The sequence below is a fragment of the Neopelma chrysocephalum genome, unplaced genomic scaffold (assembly GCF_003984885.1).
Source record: "Neopelma chrysocephalum unplaced genomic scaffold, ASM398488v2 Primary Assembly neopelma1_42, whole genome shotgun sequence".
Classification (NCBI taxonomy): Eukaryota; Metazoa; Chordata; class Aves; order Passeriformes; family Pipridae; genus Neopelma; species Neopelma chrysocephalum.
In genome coordinates, this window is record NW_020897700.1 from 1,664,473 (window position 1) to 1,686,867 (window position 22,395).

The 22,395-nt window shown below is 39.6% G+C and overlaps 1 protein-coding gene across 4 annotated transcripts in view; it reads right to left on the reverse strand.

Moving 5' to 3' along the window:
• Nucleotides 1-22,395, reverse strand: part of TEC (tec protein tyrosine kinase) — a 49,654-nt gene that overhangs the window by 12,210 nt on the left and 15,049 nt on the right. For 3 of the 4 annotated variants that reach the window (XM_027676331.1, XM_027676333.1, XM_027676332.1), the window contains exons 3-8: nt 5,709-5,810; nt 4,633-4,714; nt 3,035-3,163; nt 1,677-1,717; nt 1,042-1,223; nt 59-124 (exon numbers count right to left, since the gene is read on the reverse strand). In XM_027676331.1, the coding sequence (XP_027532132.1) occupies nt 59-124; nt 1,042-1,223; nt 1,677-1,717; nt 3,035-3,163; nt 4,633-4,714; nt 5,709-5,810 (602 nt within the window). Of the gene's footprint in view, nt 1-58; nt 125-1,041; nt 1,224-1,676; nt 1,718-3,034; nt 3,164-3,756; nt 4,015-4,632; nt 4,715-5,708; nt 5,811-22,395 lie in introns of those variants that run through there. The other variant, XM_027676334.1, reaches the window with a different exon arrangement.

Consider the following 22,395-nt stretch of genomic DNA (forward strand, 5'->3'; position numbering starts at 1 on the left):
CCTGAAGTATGGGTTTGATTTTATGACATTCCAAATTTTAATGCAAATATTCACTTACTCATATTGATCAAGGTTGTTGGACTTCTTTTCTGTTACATAGTTGCTTGGAATATATCCTTGTTTTCTAAAAAGATATATAATACATAATCTGAGTGAAAAAATTTAAAATTGCATGCCTAGAAGACAGTGTTTCATTCTGCTAATTACCAGAGGTCTCTCAATACAATTTATATATTACTGACCCATCCACTCTACTACTGATTATGGAGGAACTAATTTTCCACAGCAGCATTTCCACATTCACTTTCAGCACCCCAGAGAAGTGACATGGGCAGCAGAAGCATCCAACAAAACCAGCAGAAAGGGTGAAGGAGAGTAACCCTCTGCTGCTCTGTCACTTCTGCACTCAGAAGTCCCAGTCAGTCACGGGAAGTACGTTTTGGAGCCTGCCACAGGCTGATAACTCATAATTACCTGTATCATATGGCAACAGGAACCTGATACATATTGAAGCATGAAAACTTTCATCTTTAAAACCACAGGGAAAAATTTTAATTCAGGGAATGTAAAGTTGTAGTCATTACAATTGCAACTCTCTCTCAACTAATTCAAAGATTGTCTCTAAAGATACAGCTATTAAATAAAATGATGATGATTATTCAAGTCTGGAAGTCAGAGCCTGCTGAGCAGAGTGTTAACCGTATTGCTCCCTAATGAGATGGTCCTCAGGGAAGCAGGAGCACTGTACCAGTCTAGCAAGGTTTTACAGGATGGCTGGTGCCTTAATTGGGAAACCATAAAGTCAGATAGAAAACATAACTGGAAAAGCATCCAGTTCTGCAACTGACTTTGCACGCAGGCCCCAAAACCTATCGAGTACCGCACTTTTTAAAATTGGTTTTTGTGTGGGAATATATGGATGAGATTTCAGGGCTGGGGTCCAAAGTGCAGTTATTTATTGACACATAGTCAATATGAACTACTACAACATGGAAATAGCCTTATGAACTTTATAAAAAAGAATAAGGAACTCGTGTTTACCCATATTTGTCTCTCGCCCTCCACCAATGAATGTCGTTCTTCTCAATCACTGTATATTCTTCACCTTTTTCTAATCTTAAATCATGATGTTCTGTAGGCTCAAAGTCATACATTGCTACCACTATCTCCTCCTCTTCATTGCCATTTTCTTCAACTGGAGGAACAGGTGGTGGAGGCCTTCGCTGAAAACAACACAACATTATTATCATCCCACTCTGCTCCATTTTTCCACCTCACCCACCTTTACCATCACACCAGTGCATCCTGGAGGCAAAAGCTGGGCTATCCCTGAGTTGTCCCAGGAGGGAGCTGTGGTGGCCCAAGGAGGCAGCTGGGTGCATGGCAGTAAATCATGTGGGTGGGTGGTACCATGGGGCTGGTTCGTGCTGCAGCTCCGCAGATGCCAGTAAAGGGCAAAGCTGGCTGGCATTTGCTTTTTGGCCACATCTTCCACCAGCAGTACAGATACAGCTAAATTTCAATGGGATTTTTTTCACCCTGTGACAGAGCATGATACCTACTGATGTGTACAGAAAGAGACCTTCGCTCCAGGATATGGAAAGAATCTCAAGAAATTTAAGCACAGTTTCAAAAAGCAGCAATTATCTATTCAATATTTTAAAGACTCTACCTACCACACTTTTTTCTGGCATTGGAGAGGACAATCTCATTACATCTAGAAACAAAGCACAGAAGAGGATTTATGTCTATCCATTTAGCTATAAATTTTAAAATTAAGTAAAAGGTTTAAATTTCAGATAAGGTTTTAATACCTCCACAAGCCTCCAGGATGGCTTAGAAAAGCAAAGACAACTCCAATTAAGCAAGAGGAAAAATGATTCAATATTCTTGTAAAAACATCCTAAATGAGCCAGCAGGTTGCATTCACTACAGATTCAGCAAAGTCTGTGCCACACCAGAGCATGCCACAGAGAGCCCCGAACTGTTCTTCTAAAAAAATAATATGCCCCCTGACCCCTGCTTTGCTAAATAAGGCATAACAATTGTATGCAATTTTTTATTACATCTCTCTGATCCAGAAGTATTTTTCTCCTGCACTGCTTTTTTCACCAAATACAAGGTTGAGCTGTATGTCATGCTTTACATTTTGCTGAATAAGAACAGCCACAAGCCTCTGTTTATTCTTTAGTCTTTTACTGCAACTAAATCCACAGGTCCCCACCACTACCATTTAAGGCGCTGACAATAAGAAATCATTGAGCGCCACTGATTTAACTGGGAGATAAGCAATGGCTCAATTTCTTTTCCTACCATGGAATTTTCCTTAAACCAAGGACAAAATAATTACTATATCCTCTGTAGGACAATATTGCAGTGCTACAGCAATGCATGCAGGAGCATCCATTGTTGAATAACCAGAACCTGCAATTTGGATGCTGGAAGATGCACATGCCTACAGAAGTCACAGTTCATCCTGGGTAATACTGGGACATTTACAAACCTCTGAGCAGAGGGACGTTTACAGACCTCTGAGAAAATTCAGTCCTGTGTCTGTAAAACCATTAAACCTTCTTGTATTGTTTTTAGCCTGGTGTAGTAACACTGAATGTAATACAAGTATTATTCTTTCACATGGGTAAATAGAAGTTTTAATAAATAACCGAAGAGCTGACAAGATTTCTGGCTGAATCTTTTCTACCATTAGGTTTTATCCTCAGTCTGAGATAAACATTTGGTCAAATAAGTTTTAAATGGAAGAAACAAATCAAGTGAAATGCAGCAACCTCAATGATTCCTTTCAACTTTCTGTAAACATTTTTTTTTTGCAAGGACATTTTGCTGGGTTTTCTATTTTTTACAAAATACTTGGAAATGAAACAAACATTTTGACTTACTTTCTGCACAGTATCAATGATTGAATCTCCTCTATAAATTTGGCTAATATCCAGGTCATTCAGGTGTGATGACAGTATCATATAAAAAAGCAGAAAAATATGCCAGAGCAATTTCATATAAAGACACTTGTACTTACTGTTTTCAAAAAGATTGTATTTTTCACAGCCAGGAGCTAATTTTTCTGTCTGTCTACAACACTGATAAATTCCCTCTGTCCAGAATTTAGGATGATATTTTACCATTATATTGCTGTTGTTCTTTATTTCTACAAGAAAAAAAGAGCATACAATGAAAGACACCAAAAAAAAGTTTACAAGAGGGTAATTTTTAATACATATTACAATATCTTTGCCCTTACTTTAGCATTGCTTCTCTTAAGCACTTTCTTGCAAGTTTATATGGAGGTGATACAACAATCATAGAGGATATTTTTAGGGTAATAACATAACTTTACTCCAGAAGGGAGTGCTGTACTCCCCACCTACAACAGCCATCCCAGCAGGGTTTTGGTGCACCCACGAAAGGAGACGCAGGTGCCCATCTGCACCATATGAATCATTCAGGCAGAAGCGAAGGCTCTGGGAGCTCTGCCTAGTCCTTTATTACTGCTGCAAGAGTGTTCTGGAGGGAAAGATAGCTGACATTTACCTCTAGCCCATGGCACAATTCCTGAGTTTGGTCTGAAAGGATCCTTACCCCCATGCTATGGGCTTGTTGAGTTTCAGAGGTCACTCATTGACCTGTGATCCCCAGCCCAGAAATCATTTCTTATTATTTCACAGACCATCTGTAATTAATGTGAGCATCTGATGGTGAAAGAGAGCATTAAGAGGCTCATGAAAATAAAGCTTTACTCACTGTGATAGAACTTCTCAGATCAGATCATTTTACATCAGCTTAAGGCCCGCAATCTTGTCTAGCTACATCCAAACAAAACTTTTGAGTGATGCCATTAACTAGCTTGGACAAACTTTTTGATGATTTACTCATTGTGAAAAACCAGAGAGTCAAATTCTGATTGCAGCTGGACTTCACAAAATCAAACCAAATCAGCCTGGATGTTTGATAGTCCCAGTGCCTGTTATCACACTCTGTGTATGCAAGCGATAAGCTGGCCTAATAAGAAATTACAATTGGTGGATATAAGCAACAGAAGCTCTAACATTTTATTTTTATAATTTGCTGGGGGTTGCAGCTAAGCATCTATGCAGTCACTTGCCCACTCCCCCAACCCAGCAGGGTGGGGAAAGAATAAAAAGAGCAAGAGAGAAAAACTTGTGGCTTGAGATAAAGACAGTTTAATAACTGGAAGAAAGAAAAAACTCAAAAGGCAATCACTCACCATCTCCCACAAGCAGACCAATGCCCAGCCAGTCTCTGAGCAATGGCCAATATGGAAGCAAAACCACCCAATCCCTGTCTTCCTCTACCCCAGCTTTTGTTGCTGAGGACAACTTTATATGGTCTGGAATATCCCTTTGGTCAGCCCAGGTCTGCTGTCCTGGCTGCGTCACCTCCCAGCCTCTTGTCCACCCCCAGCCTACTCACTGTGGGGACAGAGGAGGAAAAAGGCTGTGCAAGCACTGCTCAGCAGCAACTACAACATGGTATGTTTTCAACACTGTTTTGGCCACAAATCCAAAACACTGCACCAAGTTAACTCCAACACATCCAGATAGCTAAAGAAAAGGCATCTGCCTATGTCAGATGTTAAGTATAAGCAATTCCCATTACCTTCTTTCAGGTTCCTCACCCATTGATCCCGGCTTTGTGCGCTCGGTGCAAAAATATAAAGCGTATTAGCATCATATACAACCTGGAGGGAGGAAAGAAATAATCAAAATACATTTACCTTGTAGTATTAACTCACTTCTGCCTCAGGAAACAGAGGAAACAGAACAAGACTAATGACCGTTGTATTTGGCAAGATTAGTGTATTGAGGCAAAAAATGCAGAAACTGGGAAAGGTTATTAAGGTTTATTATTCATATATGATGCTTCCAGGAGAATAAGGAAGGATTTTGTAATGGTGTCTATCTTGACAGCATTCCATAAAATCCTTCACGCTTTGCTTTGTTCATTCTTCACCATGTGTTTTCTAAAAACGGCTCAATTCAATCATTATAGCTATTTAATAATCAGACATCCTTTTTTTCCAGCCATTTCATAACTCCCTGCAATTCTGTACTGCTCTGGGGTGACTCTTCCCTTTTTTTTATTTCACTGCTTGTATTGCTCTGGAAGAAAGGGATCAGAGTCCCCTCTCCAGCAGTGGAATTCATCCTCACTCTAACTATTCCCTCTACAGTAAGGAGGCACAGCATCCAACCCACCTCAGTTTTCTTTTTCCCCTCTAAGCAATTTGTTTTCTGTGTTTATTTCCATTCAATTCACAATGAAAATAAAAGCAACAAGTTTTATCTTGATTTTCTTATTTCTATATAATTTAATGGTAATTAAAGTTAATTTAATATGGAAGACTGAAGACAGGGAAAATGGGCTGCCAGTTTACTTGTTTTGGAGGATGACCAGGACTTTCCAGTCAAAACTCAAGCAGAAAGGATGGGGAAAAGAAAAAGACCAAGTGTATGAGGCACAACTCCCAAGGGAGGGGATTGCATGGGGAGCAGAGCTTGCTGGGGACGGGTTTTAACCACCGATCCTGAACTACCTCCCACTAGTCCCAAAGAGCCAGAAAATAGGCTCAGTATTTAGAAGTGACAGCAATTTTAAGGGAAGTTACATCCAAATGACTTGGCGCTGTTGAAAAGAGCACTGCAATTTATATATTTTATATAAAAGAAACATACCTGAAATGGATATTTATTTTGACAGGGAATAATACCATCACTTTTTACAACTTCTACACATTTAATCCTTGAAATATCCACGGATCCTTTTCTGTACTTTTTCTATAAGAGCAAAACAAAAAATATTAGTTAAAAATAAGCAATTTATTTCTTTTTCAGCAGAGACTTCTTGCTTTCTTTTCCATTTAAAAAATTTATATTGTTTTAACTGCAGAAGTCATTTGAAAAATATCTCTAGAGAGGATATAAATATCTACGCTTGTGAAAGTGCACTGAGTACAGTAAAATTGCTTAGTGAAAAATACCACTTCTTCATATAGAAAGTTTCCAATCAGTTGTAATCATAGGCTTAATCTACTCTTCTTTACAAAAAATAACTTGAGTACAGAAGAAGGAAGAGTTTCCCTCTGGTTGATTTTAAATTATGATTAAAACTGGTGAAGGAAATAGGTGCCAATGCATCATCTCATCTGGCACTCATTCTGTTGCTGAAGTGCTACCACCATTTGGTGGCTACTGCTATGTTTCACCAAGTTTCCAGAGAAACTGGGATGCTAAACAGGAAATACAAGTCCCTGATGAGGCAGGAAGCAGAAGACAGACATGTCTGGGCCAAGCTGGGGTCTGTATTGAAGGAACTTCTTCGACCAAGGTTAGCAGAAACCCAGAGAAGCAAGGTTGAAAGCAAAGACATCTGAGAAGATTTAGGTCACCTAAACTGATAATTATGAACATTTTAAAGAAAGCAAGGGTGTTCAGTAGGTGCTGCCCAAAGCATAGAAATACACTGTAATTCAATACTCTGGAGAGGCAGCCCCTTGGAAGAACAGCTCATAATAGGAGGGGGTTGTGTACTGGGCTTTAGCCTACACTGAAGTCTCTAAGGAGACTGTATAGTGCCCCCTCTCACTTCCGGGAGAGCCAAATCTCTAATAGGAGAGGAAGTTTCTTCTGGAATCTGAACAAAACAAAATCACTAGCAGCTCATGACTGGTCCTGAATTAATCCATATCAAAAGTTTTGATTTGCAAAGCACATCCAAAAAACATCTAGTCCAGAGTATGGCTTATGAAAGACTGACACTGTTGACACAATGTGGACATAATTATTAATTACTGAATTATTTGAGACATGCCAATCCTTACTCAGCTGCCCTCTTCTCTCCCAAGGTTGGAAATTTCAGCCCAATAGCAGAAGTCTGGTACAATCATAAGTAACTGAAAACACAGTCTTGTAAACAGAGACAAAGAGCAACTACAAATGTAGCTGTCATAATTCTATCATCCTAGAAACATGATAGTTACTACCCATGGAAGCTTGATCAGCATTTAAAATGCATTTAGCACTCTGTCTCTTATGTAGGTTGCTGCAGAGAAAGCATGCATGAATAATTCATGCCTGTCATGGTCAGTATCAGGAAGAATGACAGGAGCTAAGTTCAGATAAAGCTGTAGCTGTTACTTAACGCCAAGAAAACCAACACACATAGAGGGATTGGGTTTTCTTTTTATGGTGGGGGTTTAATGAATCATTAAAAAAAAAGTCAAATAATAAACATTACCATGAGCTGTACTACATAGATATATCATGTAATGCTGAGAAATAGTTTTCATCAAGTATGCAACACTGGATTTTTACATTTTAAGTCTTCTGTTTATTTTATGTGGGTCCCTTCCAACTCAGGATATTATATGATTCTATGGTATCCCCTTACTTGAACACTGACTCCCTAAAGTAAAACACATATCCCTGCAAAAGCCAAAAACTGAGTTGCTGAAGTCTACAACACTTGGTACAGCAGGCAGTACTGCTTCTCCCTCAGTGACAAGAGTCACTGTGCAGCACACTTGGCAGTTTCAGGGCTGCCAGATTAGCCAAGACTGAACGGGAGGCATTCAGTAAGTGCTCAATCAAACAGAGGATACAACTGCCAGGAGGATGAAGGACAAGAATCCAACTAGATAATCATCTAACATTTGGGGGGATAAAATAAAGGAAATCCAATGATTTAAAACACATCATTCTTGTAATTGTATTTCCTAAATGATCCCTTTCTACATTTTATGATTTAAGATGGCTCAGTTTGCTTCACCACAAGATGTTGAATTAAGCCACCTCAAAGTTGACTCACAACTCAATGCAGCAAATTAAGCCTAACATCAGAGAAGATTATTCTTTTTTTGTGTATTTTATAGATTTTCAAAAAAAGCTTACATATGTGAAATTAAATACAAATCTACTGCTCCAGACATGTTTCAGATTACATCAGAAGCAACAGTTATTAATGGCCACCAGCCTTCAAATTGCCAAGCGTGAAGCTCTGTTTTAGCTCAGCATTACTCACTAAAAAACTATGAGGCACCGAAGCAGGAAAGGATGACTCAAGAAAAGTGCTAGAGACCACTGCAATTCCTCTCTCCTCCCTACTTAAATGATTTCCCTTTGTAATAGGACACCTTGCATACCATCATTATGTCGCATTTATTCTACAAGCCAAATGCCTTGCTCTAGACCCAGGCAAGCAGCAGACATGAAATGCAGAATCAAGGGAGAGCTCAAGCCCTGAACCAGTTGGGAAGCAGAGGTGCAGGCACGAAGCAGCCCTGAGTAATCCACCCACAACCACTCTTTCCAACAAGTGACCTCTGCTACAGAGGCAGAATTAGTACAATGGCTAATCATGCAATGGCAAATTCTAGGAGGCAGAAGGACATTTTTAAAGGGGTGTTCTTTGGAAGGTGGAAGATTGCTAACATAGTAGAAAAAGGTTAGATTCACTGTAGAAATAGTAGTATTTCACCAGAACATTCGTGTATGCTGTCTCCACTTCTTTTCCGAAGATAGACATACACCTCTAGAGGGAGGCCTATAGAAGCAAATATGCTTAGAACAGTAATAAAGGTATAAAAATACTATATCCCAATAAGGATAAAAACAGGTAAAATATGTGCTCCAAAGTTGCACTAAAGGTTGAGGTTTTGTTGTGGGTTTTTTTAATGTACCTGCTTGCTGAAAATAACAAAAGGGAAGTGACTATACAGAAACTACTATACAAAGCTGGTCAAAATGCAAAATGCCATACATATTTCATATTTGCCTATACTTCAAAAAATTGTTTTACAGTTTTAGAAGCCCTGCTCCTTGCTCACAACGGGAATGGCCAGTCCAGGCATTAAGTCTTGGTTCCATGCAATCCAAATAGAATAAACTATTCCTATTTTTTTAAAACATATAAAACAGCAATATTAAGAAATCATAACACTAGACCTATGTTTTCAGATATGGAACAAACATATAATTACACAATTCCTTAAAAGAAATAATCTAAGAATACAGGAAGACAAGAAATATCTAAGTGTTAAATAAGTGTACAGTCACACAGCTGATCCTCTGTACACTTAGGATTACTCCTCTGCTGATTACAGCAGCTTCACAGCTTAAGAAGCCCATACCCTCACTATCAGATAAAAATATTTCTTCCTCTTTGCTGATGAAGATATTGTGCTGCTTACCCTCACAAAAGTGTGTATGTGTGGGGGTGTTAAACAATACACGAAGAACGTTACATTTGGAAAAAAAACCTTCAATGAAAACATGCAGAAATTAGCCCAGCTGTCAAGAGATATCAAGATTTGTCTCCCCCATGCTGTCTCTTTCTCTCTTTTTTGCTGTTCATATTATTTCTTTCTTCCATGCTTACCCCTATGTAGGAAATCCTGAGGTCACCAGCATGTGACCCATGGAACTTGTGCTCTCAGAGCTATAGCAGGTCACAGCTTTACTGACATCTCCTTTTATGGAGCTGCTCTACAACTTTACAAAACCTCGAAAAGCCTGGCTAAGTCAACACTGCCTGCAGACAGCTTCTGTTGCAGAATATGCTCCAGAGCAAAATGTAAGGGTATTTTCATTTTTGGTTTTTGGTCAGGTTTGTTTTGTTGTTTTGGGAGGGAGAGGTTGGGCTTTGGGGGTTTTTTGTTTGGTTTGTCAGGTTTTTTTAATAGTATTGCCACTTAGCAATAAGAAGCACTGACTGGATACTGCTGCAGTTCACTCTTGAGGCAAGCAATTACTGATTATGCAAATATAATTACTGTAGCTAGGTGTTAGATGGCCACATTTTCCATTCCCATATTTTCCAGTGTGTCAGAGGTGTTAAAGAACACTGTCTCCTTTCAGGTAATTTTTTAATATTATTTTAAGAAAAGCAAGTATCAAATATTTCTATCTACCTTTCCAAAATGGCCAGAATTGATACAAAAAGCGAGAGGTGACTACTACTCTGATCTAGTTTGACCTGATCCAATATCTGACTCCTGAGAAGAATTTAAAGGGAGAAAAAAACAATCAAACAAAAAAAACCCCACAAAACCACCTGTCTTGCAAATTAAGAAACTGAGAATCCATTACCATCATCTGGCTGCTCAGCAGATGTCAGCCACCAGCATTGGAGAGACTCAAAAGTACAAAAATGAATTATCCATCATAGTACTGATGCAACTTCCTAATCATGACTATAATGCATTTTCTGTAATTTACTCTTCTCCTGCAACCGAGAGGCAGTCAGTCAAATGTACACAACTGCAGTTATGATACATTGCTGCAACCACATAAGAGTAATGGACACAATAAATCAGCCAGGTCTCTATCCATGTCAGGCCTTAAATAACCTACAACCTTTCAGCTGTCAAAGTAACCAGCACATCTCTTTAGGTTCTTTCAAACAAATCTTCTTGTCTTGGTTTTCTCTGAAATCCTCACAGAGCTCTGAGTCTGCCCAGCCTAGTTGTAGCATTTCTGCCCTGTTTCTTCCCCTCTCAGGGCCACTGATCTTTCTGCTGGGTAAGTGACATCTTGCATTCAGCCACCCCCCTAACACAGCCTTCACGCTGTCTGAACACTAGACTTGGACAACCCAAGCCAAAAAGAGAGGATACCCAAGTTCACAGGCATCAACAGGTGAGTGACCAGAACACGAGAGGACCCAAGAGGTCACCTAGTCAAGGCACCAGCTGCTTTATCTACTTTCTCAAGGTTCAGATGATGGACTCCACAACTACAGAGCCAAGAGGTTTTTATGTCTTTGGAGATTCTTGTCCATCACCACTCAGTGCTTCCAACAATTGCTGCTCCACCAACCAACCCTTCAACCAACCCTTCACCACTGGCTTTTGGGAACCTTATCTTTCCCACTGTTCCTATTCTTGAATCTACATGTAGGTCCAAATCTTCCTTGAAACTTACTGCCCTAAACCAGATGCAGCACTGCAGCTGATGCCTTACATCTGATTATAAGGATCATAGAATCATAGAATGGTTTAGGTTGGAAGGGACCTTGAAGATCATCTAGTTCCAACCCTCCTGCTATGGGCAGAGACACCTTACACTAGACCAGGTAGCTCAGGGTCCCATCCAACCTGGCCTTGAACACCTCCAGAGATGGGACATCTACAACTTCCCTGGGCAACTTGTTCAAGTGTCTTATCACCCTCACAGTAAAGAATTTTTTCCTAATATCTAATCTAAACCTACTCTCCTTCATTTTGAACCCATTCCCTCTTGTCCTGTCACTTACATGCTCTTGTAAATAGTCTTGCCCTCATCTTTCCTGTAAGTTCCCTTCAGGTACTGGAAGGCTGCAATTAGGTCACCCCAAAGCCTTCTCTTTTCCAAGCTCAGCAATCCCAATTCTCTCAGCCTTTCCTCATAGGACAAGTGCTCCATCCCTCTTATCAACTTTGTGGCTGTCCTCTGGACTCTCTCCAATAGGTCCTGTCTTTCCTGTGCTGGGGATTCCAGAGGTGGATGCAGCACTCCAGGTGGGGTCTCACCAGACTAAAGTAGCGTGGCAGTCACCTCCTTGATCTGCTTTTGATGCAGCCCAGAAAACAGTTGGCCTTCTGGGCTGCAAGTGCACATTGCCAGCTCATGTCCAGCCTCTCATCCACCAGCACCCCCAAGTCCTTCTCGGCAGGGCCTTCAATCTGTTCATCCCCCAGCCTGTATTGGTACTGGGGGTTGCACTTGTTCTTGTAAAACCGCGTGAGATTCCCATGTGCCCGCTTCTCAAACTTGTCCAGGTCCCTCTGGATGGCATGAGGTGTGTCAAAGCACCACTCAGCTTGGTGTCATCTGCAAATTTGCTGAGGGTGCACTCAATCCCTCTGTCTATGTCATTAATGAAGATATTAAATAACATTGGTTCCTTTTGCACTTGTCCACGTTGAATCACATTCTATAAAATAAAAAAAGCAAACAACCAAACCCACCACACATCTAATCCCAAGATACCACTTGGATTTCTAGACTTGTTTTTTAAAACGCTTCTTCAAGTTTTATGTCACCTGAGAACTCAGCAAGCTTCTATTCCAACAAAATCACTAGTGAAAATACTGCAATGCAGAACAGGACACCTCATTCAAGACAAGCTTTCAATCTGAAAACAAGACACCAATGTTTATTCAACACTGTACCAGCTTCCCATGTGCTCTGCAATCAGATTGACTTTAGGTTTTTATAGGTAATTTCTAATGTGAAGTACATGTGAAAATGTGTCATACATCACTGTCAAAAAACCCTTATTGGAATGAAAACAGAGGATATCTGCTTCTTCTCTGCTACCCACAAGACTTGTTACCACATGGCAGAAAAAGCAGAGATGTCTGAGATTATTTTTTGTTTCTTTGTTGGTTGATGTGCAATTTTTGTATCTTCCAGGTAATTTCAACAAGCCTGTTTTTTCTTGCACTTTTCTTTAAATTATCTTCATAGATTACAGTTTCTCAGCTTCTCCTTTGCACTCTTTTAAAACTATGTCTTCTTTAGCCTTCTCTCATTTATCTTCCAGCACTTCCTTCTTAACCCCTTAAAGACTGACCCACTCCTGTCTAGTCATAAGGTAAATATCCATGTCTGTGTCTCAACAACTACAACCTATGTTTTTCAACTTCACCTATGTCTGATTTTTTTCCATCAAAATTCTTTTTAAAAGAATTTTGAAATTCTTTTAAATTCTTTAAATTCTTTAAATTCTTTTTAAAAAATTACTGCTGATCCTCATTTTATATCTGACCTTTCTATTGTTGGATGTTATAGAGAACAGGGAGTCATTACTACAACATAACCAACTTCTTTACAACTCAAGTTTCTTTATGAATTGCTCTTTACAAGTGAGTATTCCCATGCATCTGTTAAGCTGCCGCCACACGAATAGCTTTAAGTTATTTCTCTGACTTGAACAGTTTTCACTTGCCCCTGCTTAAAATTTCCCCAACTGTGACTACTGTTATCTCTTCAGCCAATATTTAGGGTCTTCTGGATCATCATCAATATGGTAGTTCCACCTATGAGCAAAAAAATTATTTTAACAAATTATTTTCATGAATCTGGGGGGAGAGAGAGGGACACGGGAACAAACAAACCAGGAAAGATGGAGCCTCATGATTCCCAATACCAACATCTACTGTTTTCTGGTAGACTTTCTATCCAGACCTCTGAAATTTTTCTTCTCACATTCTTTTGGCTGCTTTCCTCCTGACTCTTTTTTGCTTCTCCCATGAGGGTTCTGGGGCCTTTGCTGCAGAACAGTGTCTTCTCTTTCAATGACCTCCATAGTTCAAAATGCTGACCAGCTTTACATGCAGCAGTACTTTGGGCAATTAATTCCTGTTGGATCTACCTAAAAGAAAACTGATTCCTTACTATATATGCTTTGAGTAGTGGCTACTACAGACCTAGATCCAGTTCTCTTCTTCCCCAGGCTATCAAACAAAAGAGGTGTAGGCAACTAACCTGCAGGAAAACTTTTGCTGGTCACTGCGACGTCTCATCAATGCTTTGCACCATGTCTCTACTCACTTGTTGGCACATTCAGCTCCACAGAAGGACCGGGGTTTTTGCTGTAAGTGTTTGCTGCTGTTGTGGGGGACTAGCAGCTATCACAAAATAATTAAATCAATATAAAGATAGCATGGTTTAAATTATTTTTGTATCTGTGTATTTACTTGAAGTAAGACAGCTTTCTACATCCCTTTTTCTCATTAGAGATGGATCTCTCACAATTCCATTACTTTGGTGGAGCAAAGAAATCTCTATATAGGAATAACAATTAAATTATTGCTATAGGAACAACATTACAGGTATTGTTCTATCAATAAAGATGTCTGGAACTTTGCTTGACAAATTATAACCTGAAGTGTATGGATTGGTCAGTCATCTACAGATTACCAAGTCACTTGCTAATTCTCTGACTTGATTTCTATGTCACCAAGTGCAAAGCAAAGAAATTTAAATTAAAACTATTTTCTTAATGTTGCTAACTTGCAAAAGCAATAGTTGTAGACATTATATAGGTATTATAAAATTAGAAAAGATGGCTACTTGTATTCTGAGTTAGCATTTTAAATATGGATCTTGTGAAGAAGTTTGAAAAGCCCTCTACTCCATCATGTCATTTTACTCTTTAGTTTTTCATAAGGGATACAAACATAATATTGCCTATCCAGATGGATATGATAGGCATCATTCTACATGAGTGTCCTGGTTAGAACGGCTGGGACCAATTCATCCCTGGATGGGTGTAACCCAAAACTGTGTATTCTATAGCCTCCATGCCATTTCCCAAAAACTGCTGTCAGTAGAGGCCTGCAAGGTGGGAAGATGTTCCTGTACCCTTTTATGGAATTCCCTGCTCTGATATCCTTATATGGAATTCCCCGCTCTGATACCCTTATATGGAAGAGGGACTGAGCATCCGCATGCCCTTTTATGGAATTCCCTACTCTGAGGGAGGGACTGAGCACTCCCGCCTGAACTGGAGAGTATATAACTGGGAGTTTCAGAGCCTTGCGACCTCTCGTGGGATCCAGAGGAAGACTCCAGACCACTGCCTTCAACTAGACTGAGACCACCACCCTCGACTGGACTGCAATCACCACTTCTGACCAGACTGCAGCAGCTCTCCCACCAGCAGGTTTATTCCCTCTCCCTTTGCTTTGGACTCGGGGGTGGGCCAAGGTACACCACTCTTGCTCATACCCTAGGGTGCTGGTTTATACATTTGGGTTTTGTGGGTTAAAACCAATTGTCTGTCTGTATAATTGTACTTATTGCATTATTTTAATAAATTGTTATTCTGACTTATAAATCTCTCTTTTGAATTGAGTTCATTTTCCCTTGCTGGTTAACTTTTAAACCAGCACAATGAGATAATTTGTAAATGCATCATTGTGCTTGCTCAACAATATAATTTATGCTGAAAATCACTGTTACAAGTTAATCATTATATCTTTAATGTTTTATACATACACATCTATATAAAAGTGTGTGTGTGTTTTGAGCAATCCACCTATCTGACTGCACTTTAAAAATGATGATTCATTCCATTTTTCTGACAACGATGGGGAAAAAACTGAATTTAGTTCCATTGAAAATTGCTAAACAGTAAGAGCTGAACCTATCCAAAGTCATAACACAACTTAGAGACAGTTGTGAAGGTATATCCCCAGTGAGTACAGCTAAGGACTTCAATGTGATTCATGTGGAAGTGTATATCCACTTCTATTTCCTAGATGGGAAACAGCAGCCAACTCACAGTCCTCTTCCAGGATTAGACAGAAAAAAATTATTGTGCAAACTTGCAAGCTCTATCTTTCTCTCTTTAAGAAAGCTCTATCATTATGACCTGTGACTTGGAATAAAAAAAGCTCTGTCAATGTACTCATTTCACAAGTGATTTATCTTACATTAAAAAACAAGAATAAGCGATCAGAAGCATTTTAATGTGCTTTCATTTATATAAAATAATTAAATCACCAATGCAATGACTAATGAAATCACCTAAATCACGGTAAGTTAAAAATAATAAAGGATAAGCACTGTAGGAATAAACTACAGTAGAACATACCAATATTCTGTTAAAAAAAAAAAAAAGAAAGTAGCACAGCTTTTTGGAACTCTATAATGTTGTTATGCTCCATAGGAAGTATTTGCGCAAGAGTAGTGTGGCAATGAAATTACACAATTTTACCCTGAAACCTGCAGCTTTACAGTGGGCCCCAGAGTTTTTATTTTTCCTTCCTTAAAATATCACCACAGTAATTTCAATACGTTCTGTCTCCACTATATTCAAATTACAAGAACCAAACACAACTCTCAGAGAAGAACCTTTTTTCCTTAGGAAGAGACTATCAAAATGAGCAACCCCCAAGAATGTTCAAGTTTTTATTCTTCTTTTTTCATTTATAACCTGGTTGGCTTTTGTTAGTAGTAACAGTTCTGCTATTTATACAAAAAAGTTTTCACACAAGTCTGATCCTGATGGCAAATACCACTACTTCCAGTGAAGACAAGAGCATTCTGCACCTCCCAAGATCAGCTCATCAGAAAGCCACCTTCTACTTGACTGCACAGAAACATCCTTCTAAATAAGACTCTTAACTTTTTCCGTCAGGGGCTATCCAATATCCTCTGTGCGGCCATTCCAGAGCTAGCAGGTATTGTAGCACTAAGTCTCCCCCATCTTGTCCTCCCTCTAACAGCACAGACCTCCGTCCCTCCAAACACATGCAGGGTAACCATAGGGACCAGGATTAAGCCTATAATGTCTGAAAGCGAAAAATCCAGGACAAACCATTTATTGCTGTGAACTGTAATACATACAGCAAACATGAGCAAACAATAAAAACACAGAAGCTTAAAGAAATTTAGAGTTAATAAACACTCAGTTTCAGACTCACGGTCAGTGCAAGTTGCTGTGGGCTGGAAAGGTTAATGCAAGCATGCCGTGCTATGTGTGGGAGGACAGTAACCAAACCACACACTTTCAAACTAAAGAGTATCACTGCTAAGCAAGATGAGAGACACAGAGAAATACCATGGTGAAAGGGAACATTCCACAGCTTCAATAGATATGAAGGATACTAACAGTCCACACATTGATAAGAATCTTTGAAATTATAACCAGATCTGTGGCAGTTTTGAGGAAGCACCACACTCATGAGAAACATACGAAAGTTTTCAAACCAACAAACTAGGAGGACATCTCACTTGCGCAAACCAGCTCCTTTTAACTGCTCCACTGATGAGAAGTACTTTAACACCTACATTTATTATCTTTCCTTCATCACAAAGAATTTCCCTTGCCTAAAATGCCAACTAGAGCAAAAACCTGTAGTCTGGTGGCACTTTTAAGTTCAAGTGAGATGCTCTGTCAGCATAAGCTAACTAAAACTTGTATGAAGTACACATTACTTGCTATGATAGCTCTTTAATGAAGCAGTAAGCCTGCTCCAGTCAGAGCTGTCAGACTGCCCCATCATCTTCTCCCAATTCAGAGAGACCTTCTCAACATTCATTGAGAAAGAATTCACAACAGTCGAACTTACTGCCACACAAGGAGAAAGAGGATAAACCACGAGTACTTGGTGGACCATTCTGACGGGCATAGTAGCTTGGGTGATGTTTTTGTGTGGTCTGTCCTATTGGTTCACTCAAGAGGAATAAATGACGCTGTTCTTTGCAGCAGCAAAGCCACTCTGCAAAGGAGTGTGTGGGGCACTTGCAGTGTGGGGCACCAGCCACCAGGCATACTGGTAAAGTGAGTCTTCCTTTCAATTGCCACTGTTCAGCTGACATTTACTGATGTATTTCAAATTTCAGTGAAAAGGTGGACTCCTTGATAAACACTAAGGTTTGGTTTTCCAAACAGACACAGAGAAAGTGTAAATGCACCAATCCTTTGAAAATAAAATCCAGAGATTTTAAATTGAATATGCAAGATACGAAGTCACTTCCAACAGAAAATGGCCAAACGAACCTAGGGCCATGCACACATGCTGTTATTTCCACAAATGCCTCCCTGGATTTCAAACCTGTAATCCATTCAAGATGAAATTAGCAATTTGGAAAAAGTCATATTAAAACTTAGCTAACTTTTTGCTGCTCAAAAATACAAAAAGCCATTCCAAATGAGAATTTTTATTATTATTATTACTTCATGAAATACTTGATTTTCAAACAAGTAGGTTCACTTCAAAATTGCTTAATTTTACTTATTAATTTCCTACTGATTAGTATTTTTTGATTTCTTGGAAGAAAATACTTCAGGAAAATGAAAAGAAGCACACCTGAAGTATTATACTGAGCTTTCAAACCACACAAAATTGAAAAGAGATTTTCTGATTAAATATTTCAAGTTAGTGTTTCTTCTTTAGAAGACTATATGCCCTTGCTATACAACCAGATTATCCAGAGAAGTTGCACTGCAATCAATTACTCCAGTTGACACCAGTAAGAATAGTGCAGCAGTTCTCAAGAGCAAGGGCCAGTTTGTGAAAAAATGCCTACCAGCTCCCACTTTCAAATCACCACAGTTACTACTGTCTACATAAATGTGTTTAAAGCTGGCTTGGTAAATCTACAATGCATATTTGAGAACACTGTACATATCTTAAGTCTTTCTGACTGTAGCATATTCAGTTTTATAGTACATCTGCAAACTCAGAATAGGAAGATATTTTACTTCTTCCCTATTTTTACACATTCATGACCAATACTCTGTGCTTGGAGACCAATTGAGTTATTTCTTACTACAATGAACTTTTATCTTCATTACAAATGGAACCCATCACATTCAGATTTCATTAGCCACTTTTGCAACATTAAGGAAAAAAATACAGAAAATACTGTTTCCAATAATGACAGCAGATAAACCATTAAGGGCTTAATGAAACAATATTAACTCAGCTTTTTATATACTTGTAATTATTGTTAGCCCAATATTGCTTAATAGTGCAATGATGGCATTTCCCCAACAGTTACTCTTACTGATTCTCAGAATTCATGACCAAAAAAAAAAAAACCAAAACCAGAAGACATCCCAGCTTAAACAGAATATTCCTCTTTACTGACAGTAAAAATTAATTTCCATGATGCTTAAGGCAAGTCTCTTCCTGATGTATCTTTATTTTCAAGCTTCTTAATGTCCATCTTTTTAACGAACCTAAAAGTGATATTTCTTCAGTTTTTTTATCCAACAGCATAATGCCCAGAAGAAATTAAACCATAAAAGCCAAGGTCCTACTGATTTCCTACACAAAGTAGGTTTCCCATTGCATCAATCATAATTGTAGAGCTTTGCACAGGCGACCGAAACCAGGACTCTCCTTCCTCAGGATTCTGTACTTTGAAATCAGTCTCGAAATTCAGCCTCTTCACCAATTCTGTAGTTATGCTCCATCGATAGTTCACACACCTCCTCCATGACCTACAGTAGTGCAATATTTCTAAATGCAGAAACTATAATTCTCCTTCTCATAGCAGCAGAGCAGTTCCAGCTTCACTGTAGGCACTTTGTACCATGACAGGGAGACTGATCTGCTTGAAAGCACATATAGAAAGATTTTAATTGTTTATGAGCAAGTTAAAACAAGATTTTAGCCTGCTGCTTGTAGTCATGTTTGAGAGATAATCATTTATTGCTCCAAGTAGGTAATATGGCACATTGACAGGACATAGGACAGAAAAAAACAAAGAATGCTTCTATAAAGTGCAGTTTTGGTCAAAGAGCAAGTGACGCTTGACTAACAGCTGCAAAGAACAATTAAATCTCTCAGCAGCATTTACAAGAACAATATTTGTTATGGTTGACTGCTTTCTGTTGCCATAAATGTTCCATTTCTGTCATCAGACATACCAAATATCTAATTCTGTCACCTTATTTACAATCCTGACTAGCCCACACTTTGAATATTGACTAATCTGGTTAACGAGATTTAGTTTAATCTTGGTTTTAAAAAGAAGTGGTATGATTATTCACATGCCCACAAACCCTGGGGTTTTCTTGAACCTGTTACTGAACTCCCATATAAGTTAAAATGGAAGAAAAGAAAATACTTCAGCTTGGCCAACAACCACTCTGGGAATCATACACTTGCCTAGAGGAGCAGAACTCAGTCACCCTTGGCAGACTGCTACCACTGCAGTGATGGGATTAAAATGAGGGTGTGGGATCCTCTTGGCTTGGGATTTCCATGTTTATCTTACCAATTTGGACTTTGAATATTGCCAAGCCCGAAATGAGATCAGTCTGTACCTATCCTTTCATTTGTCATGTCTTTAAATTCAAACAATATTCACATTTATTTCAGCAATAAATCCCCAACCATTCAGAGGGGGAAGAATTATTTTGATCTCTAGTAACTTTTTTCCCCTTTATATAAATTACCTCTGCCAAAATATGCATGTCTTACTGTAAGTGTAAATTTAATGCCACTGTAATGGACTTTAAAAAACCCACAAACAAATGATAAAACCCCCAAACATTTTAACCATTTAAGTTGCTCAGTGACATACAGGAATGTGACCACTGTGTCACAGAGATCTTAGTCACACAGTAATTTTTTTTTCAAACAGAAAAAAATATTCGGTATGCCCCTCTAGGATCAGAGCTCACTATTTTCAAACAATATTGTTAATAAAATAAAATGCTGATTAATGTTTAAAAGAATCTAAAATGAGAAGAACAGTGAAAATAAAAATGGTTTTAGGTTGGAAAGTTATGTGTCATGACTGAGCCAGTCTAACAACCTGCTGATGTCAACAATCGGAGCATCCTGTTCTCCTCCACCGCCTGGCACAGCCTCTGGCGCTTGTTTGATCCTGCACCCAGCTTGCTAACCCAGGGGAACACTAATCCAGAAAAAATAAAACCAGATCAAATATCTTTCTGCTGACCTAGTTGCGGCCTTCCAGTACCTAAAGGGAACTTTCAGGAAAAACAGAGAGAGATATTTACAAGGGACAGGACAGAGAGGAATGGATTCAAACTGAAAGAGAGTGGGTTTTAGATTAGATACTAGGAAAAAATGCTTTACTGTGAGGATGGTGAGGCACTAGAACAGGTTGCCAAGAGAGGTTGTGGATGTCCTATCCCTGGAAGCGTTCAAGACCAGGTTGGATGGAGTTCTGAGCAACCTGGTCTAGTGGAAGGTGTCCCTGCCCATGGCAGAGGTTGGAACAAGATGATCTTCAAGGTCTCTTCCAACCCAGGCCATTCTATGATTAGCAATATTTTTCAGAGCAGTATGGGTGCCAAGAAGTGCCAGGTCCAATTCAAGTCAATGGGGGAGGCTAGCAAGGCTAGGACATGGATAAGATGAACCTGCCTGTTTCAGCAGCAAACTGATGGCCTAGTGTAGGCGTAATATTTCAGCCCAACTGTCTGTATCTTAAACTGGAACATTTTAAGAAGTTACTGCCTTCTCAGCTGAGGGTACTATGGGCAGCCCTGCTCCATCTCACTGCAAGCAAAACTGCCAGTTCAAACCCCCTCTCAGACAGATCTACAAGTCAGTCTCTTGGAAAGGTATTTTAGCCAGAGGACATTAACCTGGAGGGGATCAGGAAAGCTGGAAGGGGAAAGCTGGAAGGGAAAGCTGGAAGTGGTAACTTCTTAAAGGGTGACAAGTAGACCTGAAAAACCTGTTTGTTAGATTTCTATTTGTTCTGAACATGAGCTGACACAAGATAAGCATGCAAGACATGTTTCAGAGAGCTTCTTAGCCCCCACCTCTTTATTCTCTGAGAGGGAAAGCATACATATCTTAACTCCACAGTCAATAAAAACACACTAATTCATACTCCAGGATTGAACAGCAGGACCCGGAGGGCAGTGATCACCAGCAGAAAGTCTAGTCGGAGGCCCGTAACTAGCACTGTACCCCAGGGGTCCAGTCTTGTTCAAGATCTTCCCTAATGACCTGGATGAGGGAGCAGAGTGTACCCTCAGCAAGTTTGCTGATGACACCAAAATAGGAGTGACTATACACCAGAGGATCATGCTGCCAACCAGAGGGACATAAAGTGCCTGAAGGGAGGGTGCAAAGAGGACAGAGACAGGCTATTTCCAGCAGTGCCCAGTGTCAGGACCAGAGCCAGTGAGCACAAACTGAAAGACAAGAGGTTCCATCTGAACATCAGGAAAACAATGGTTTTTTTACTGTGAGGGTGACCAAGCACTGGCACAAGTTGCCCAGCAAGGTTGTGAAGACTCCATCCATGGAGATATTCAACAGCCATCTGGACATAGATATTCAACTGCCAGCTGGTCCCAGGCAATCAGCTCATGTGGCCCTTCTTGAGCAGAGGGCTTGGACCAGAGGGCCTCCAGGGGCCCCTTCCAACCTCAGCCAGTCTATGATCTTGTTCTTAATCCCTGACTGTGTCAGAGAATGGCAGCTACACAGACTGTTGTCACCCTGTAGCATGGTGAGTTCAGTTCTGGTGCAACCACAAGGTCTGGCAGAGAAACATGCTTAGAAAGCATTAGCTCTCTCCTGTACCCTCTTCTTTCACTAGAGGTAAAATAGCCAACACAAGAGGTTGTAGGGTTGTCTCCATTAAGTTTTATTGTTAAATGGCTTCCCAATGTGTTGGTAACAGCATGTTATCCTAGCTTTTGTAGCCATTTTAATCCCCTTCAGCATTTGTGACAAATATGGAAAGGAGCCTCAGTTAAGTGGAAAATTGCACCCTCAGCACTAAGGATATGACAGGGCACGCTGGGGGCAGGTGACTTTGATGAAACTGAGTCTGGAGCTCATTTGAAAAAATGCTGGTCTGAGGATTTGCATAGTTTACACTAGTTACCTCTTGTGTAACTGAATTTACACAGAAAGTGGTAACAGGG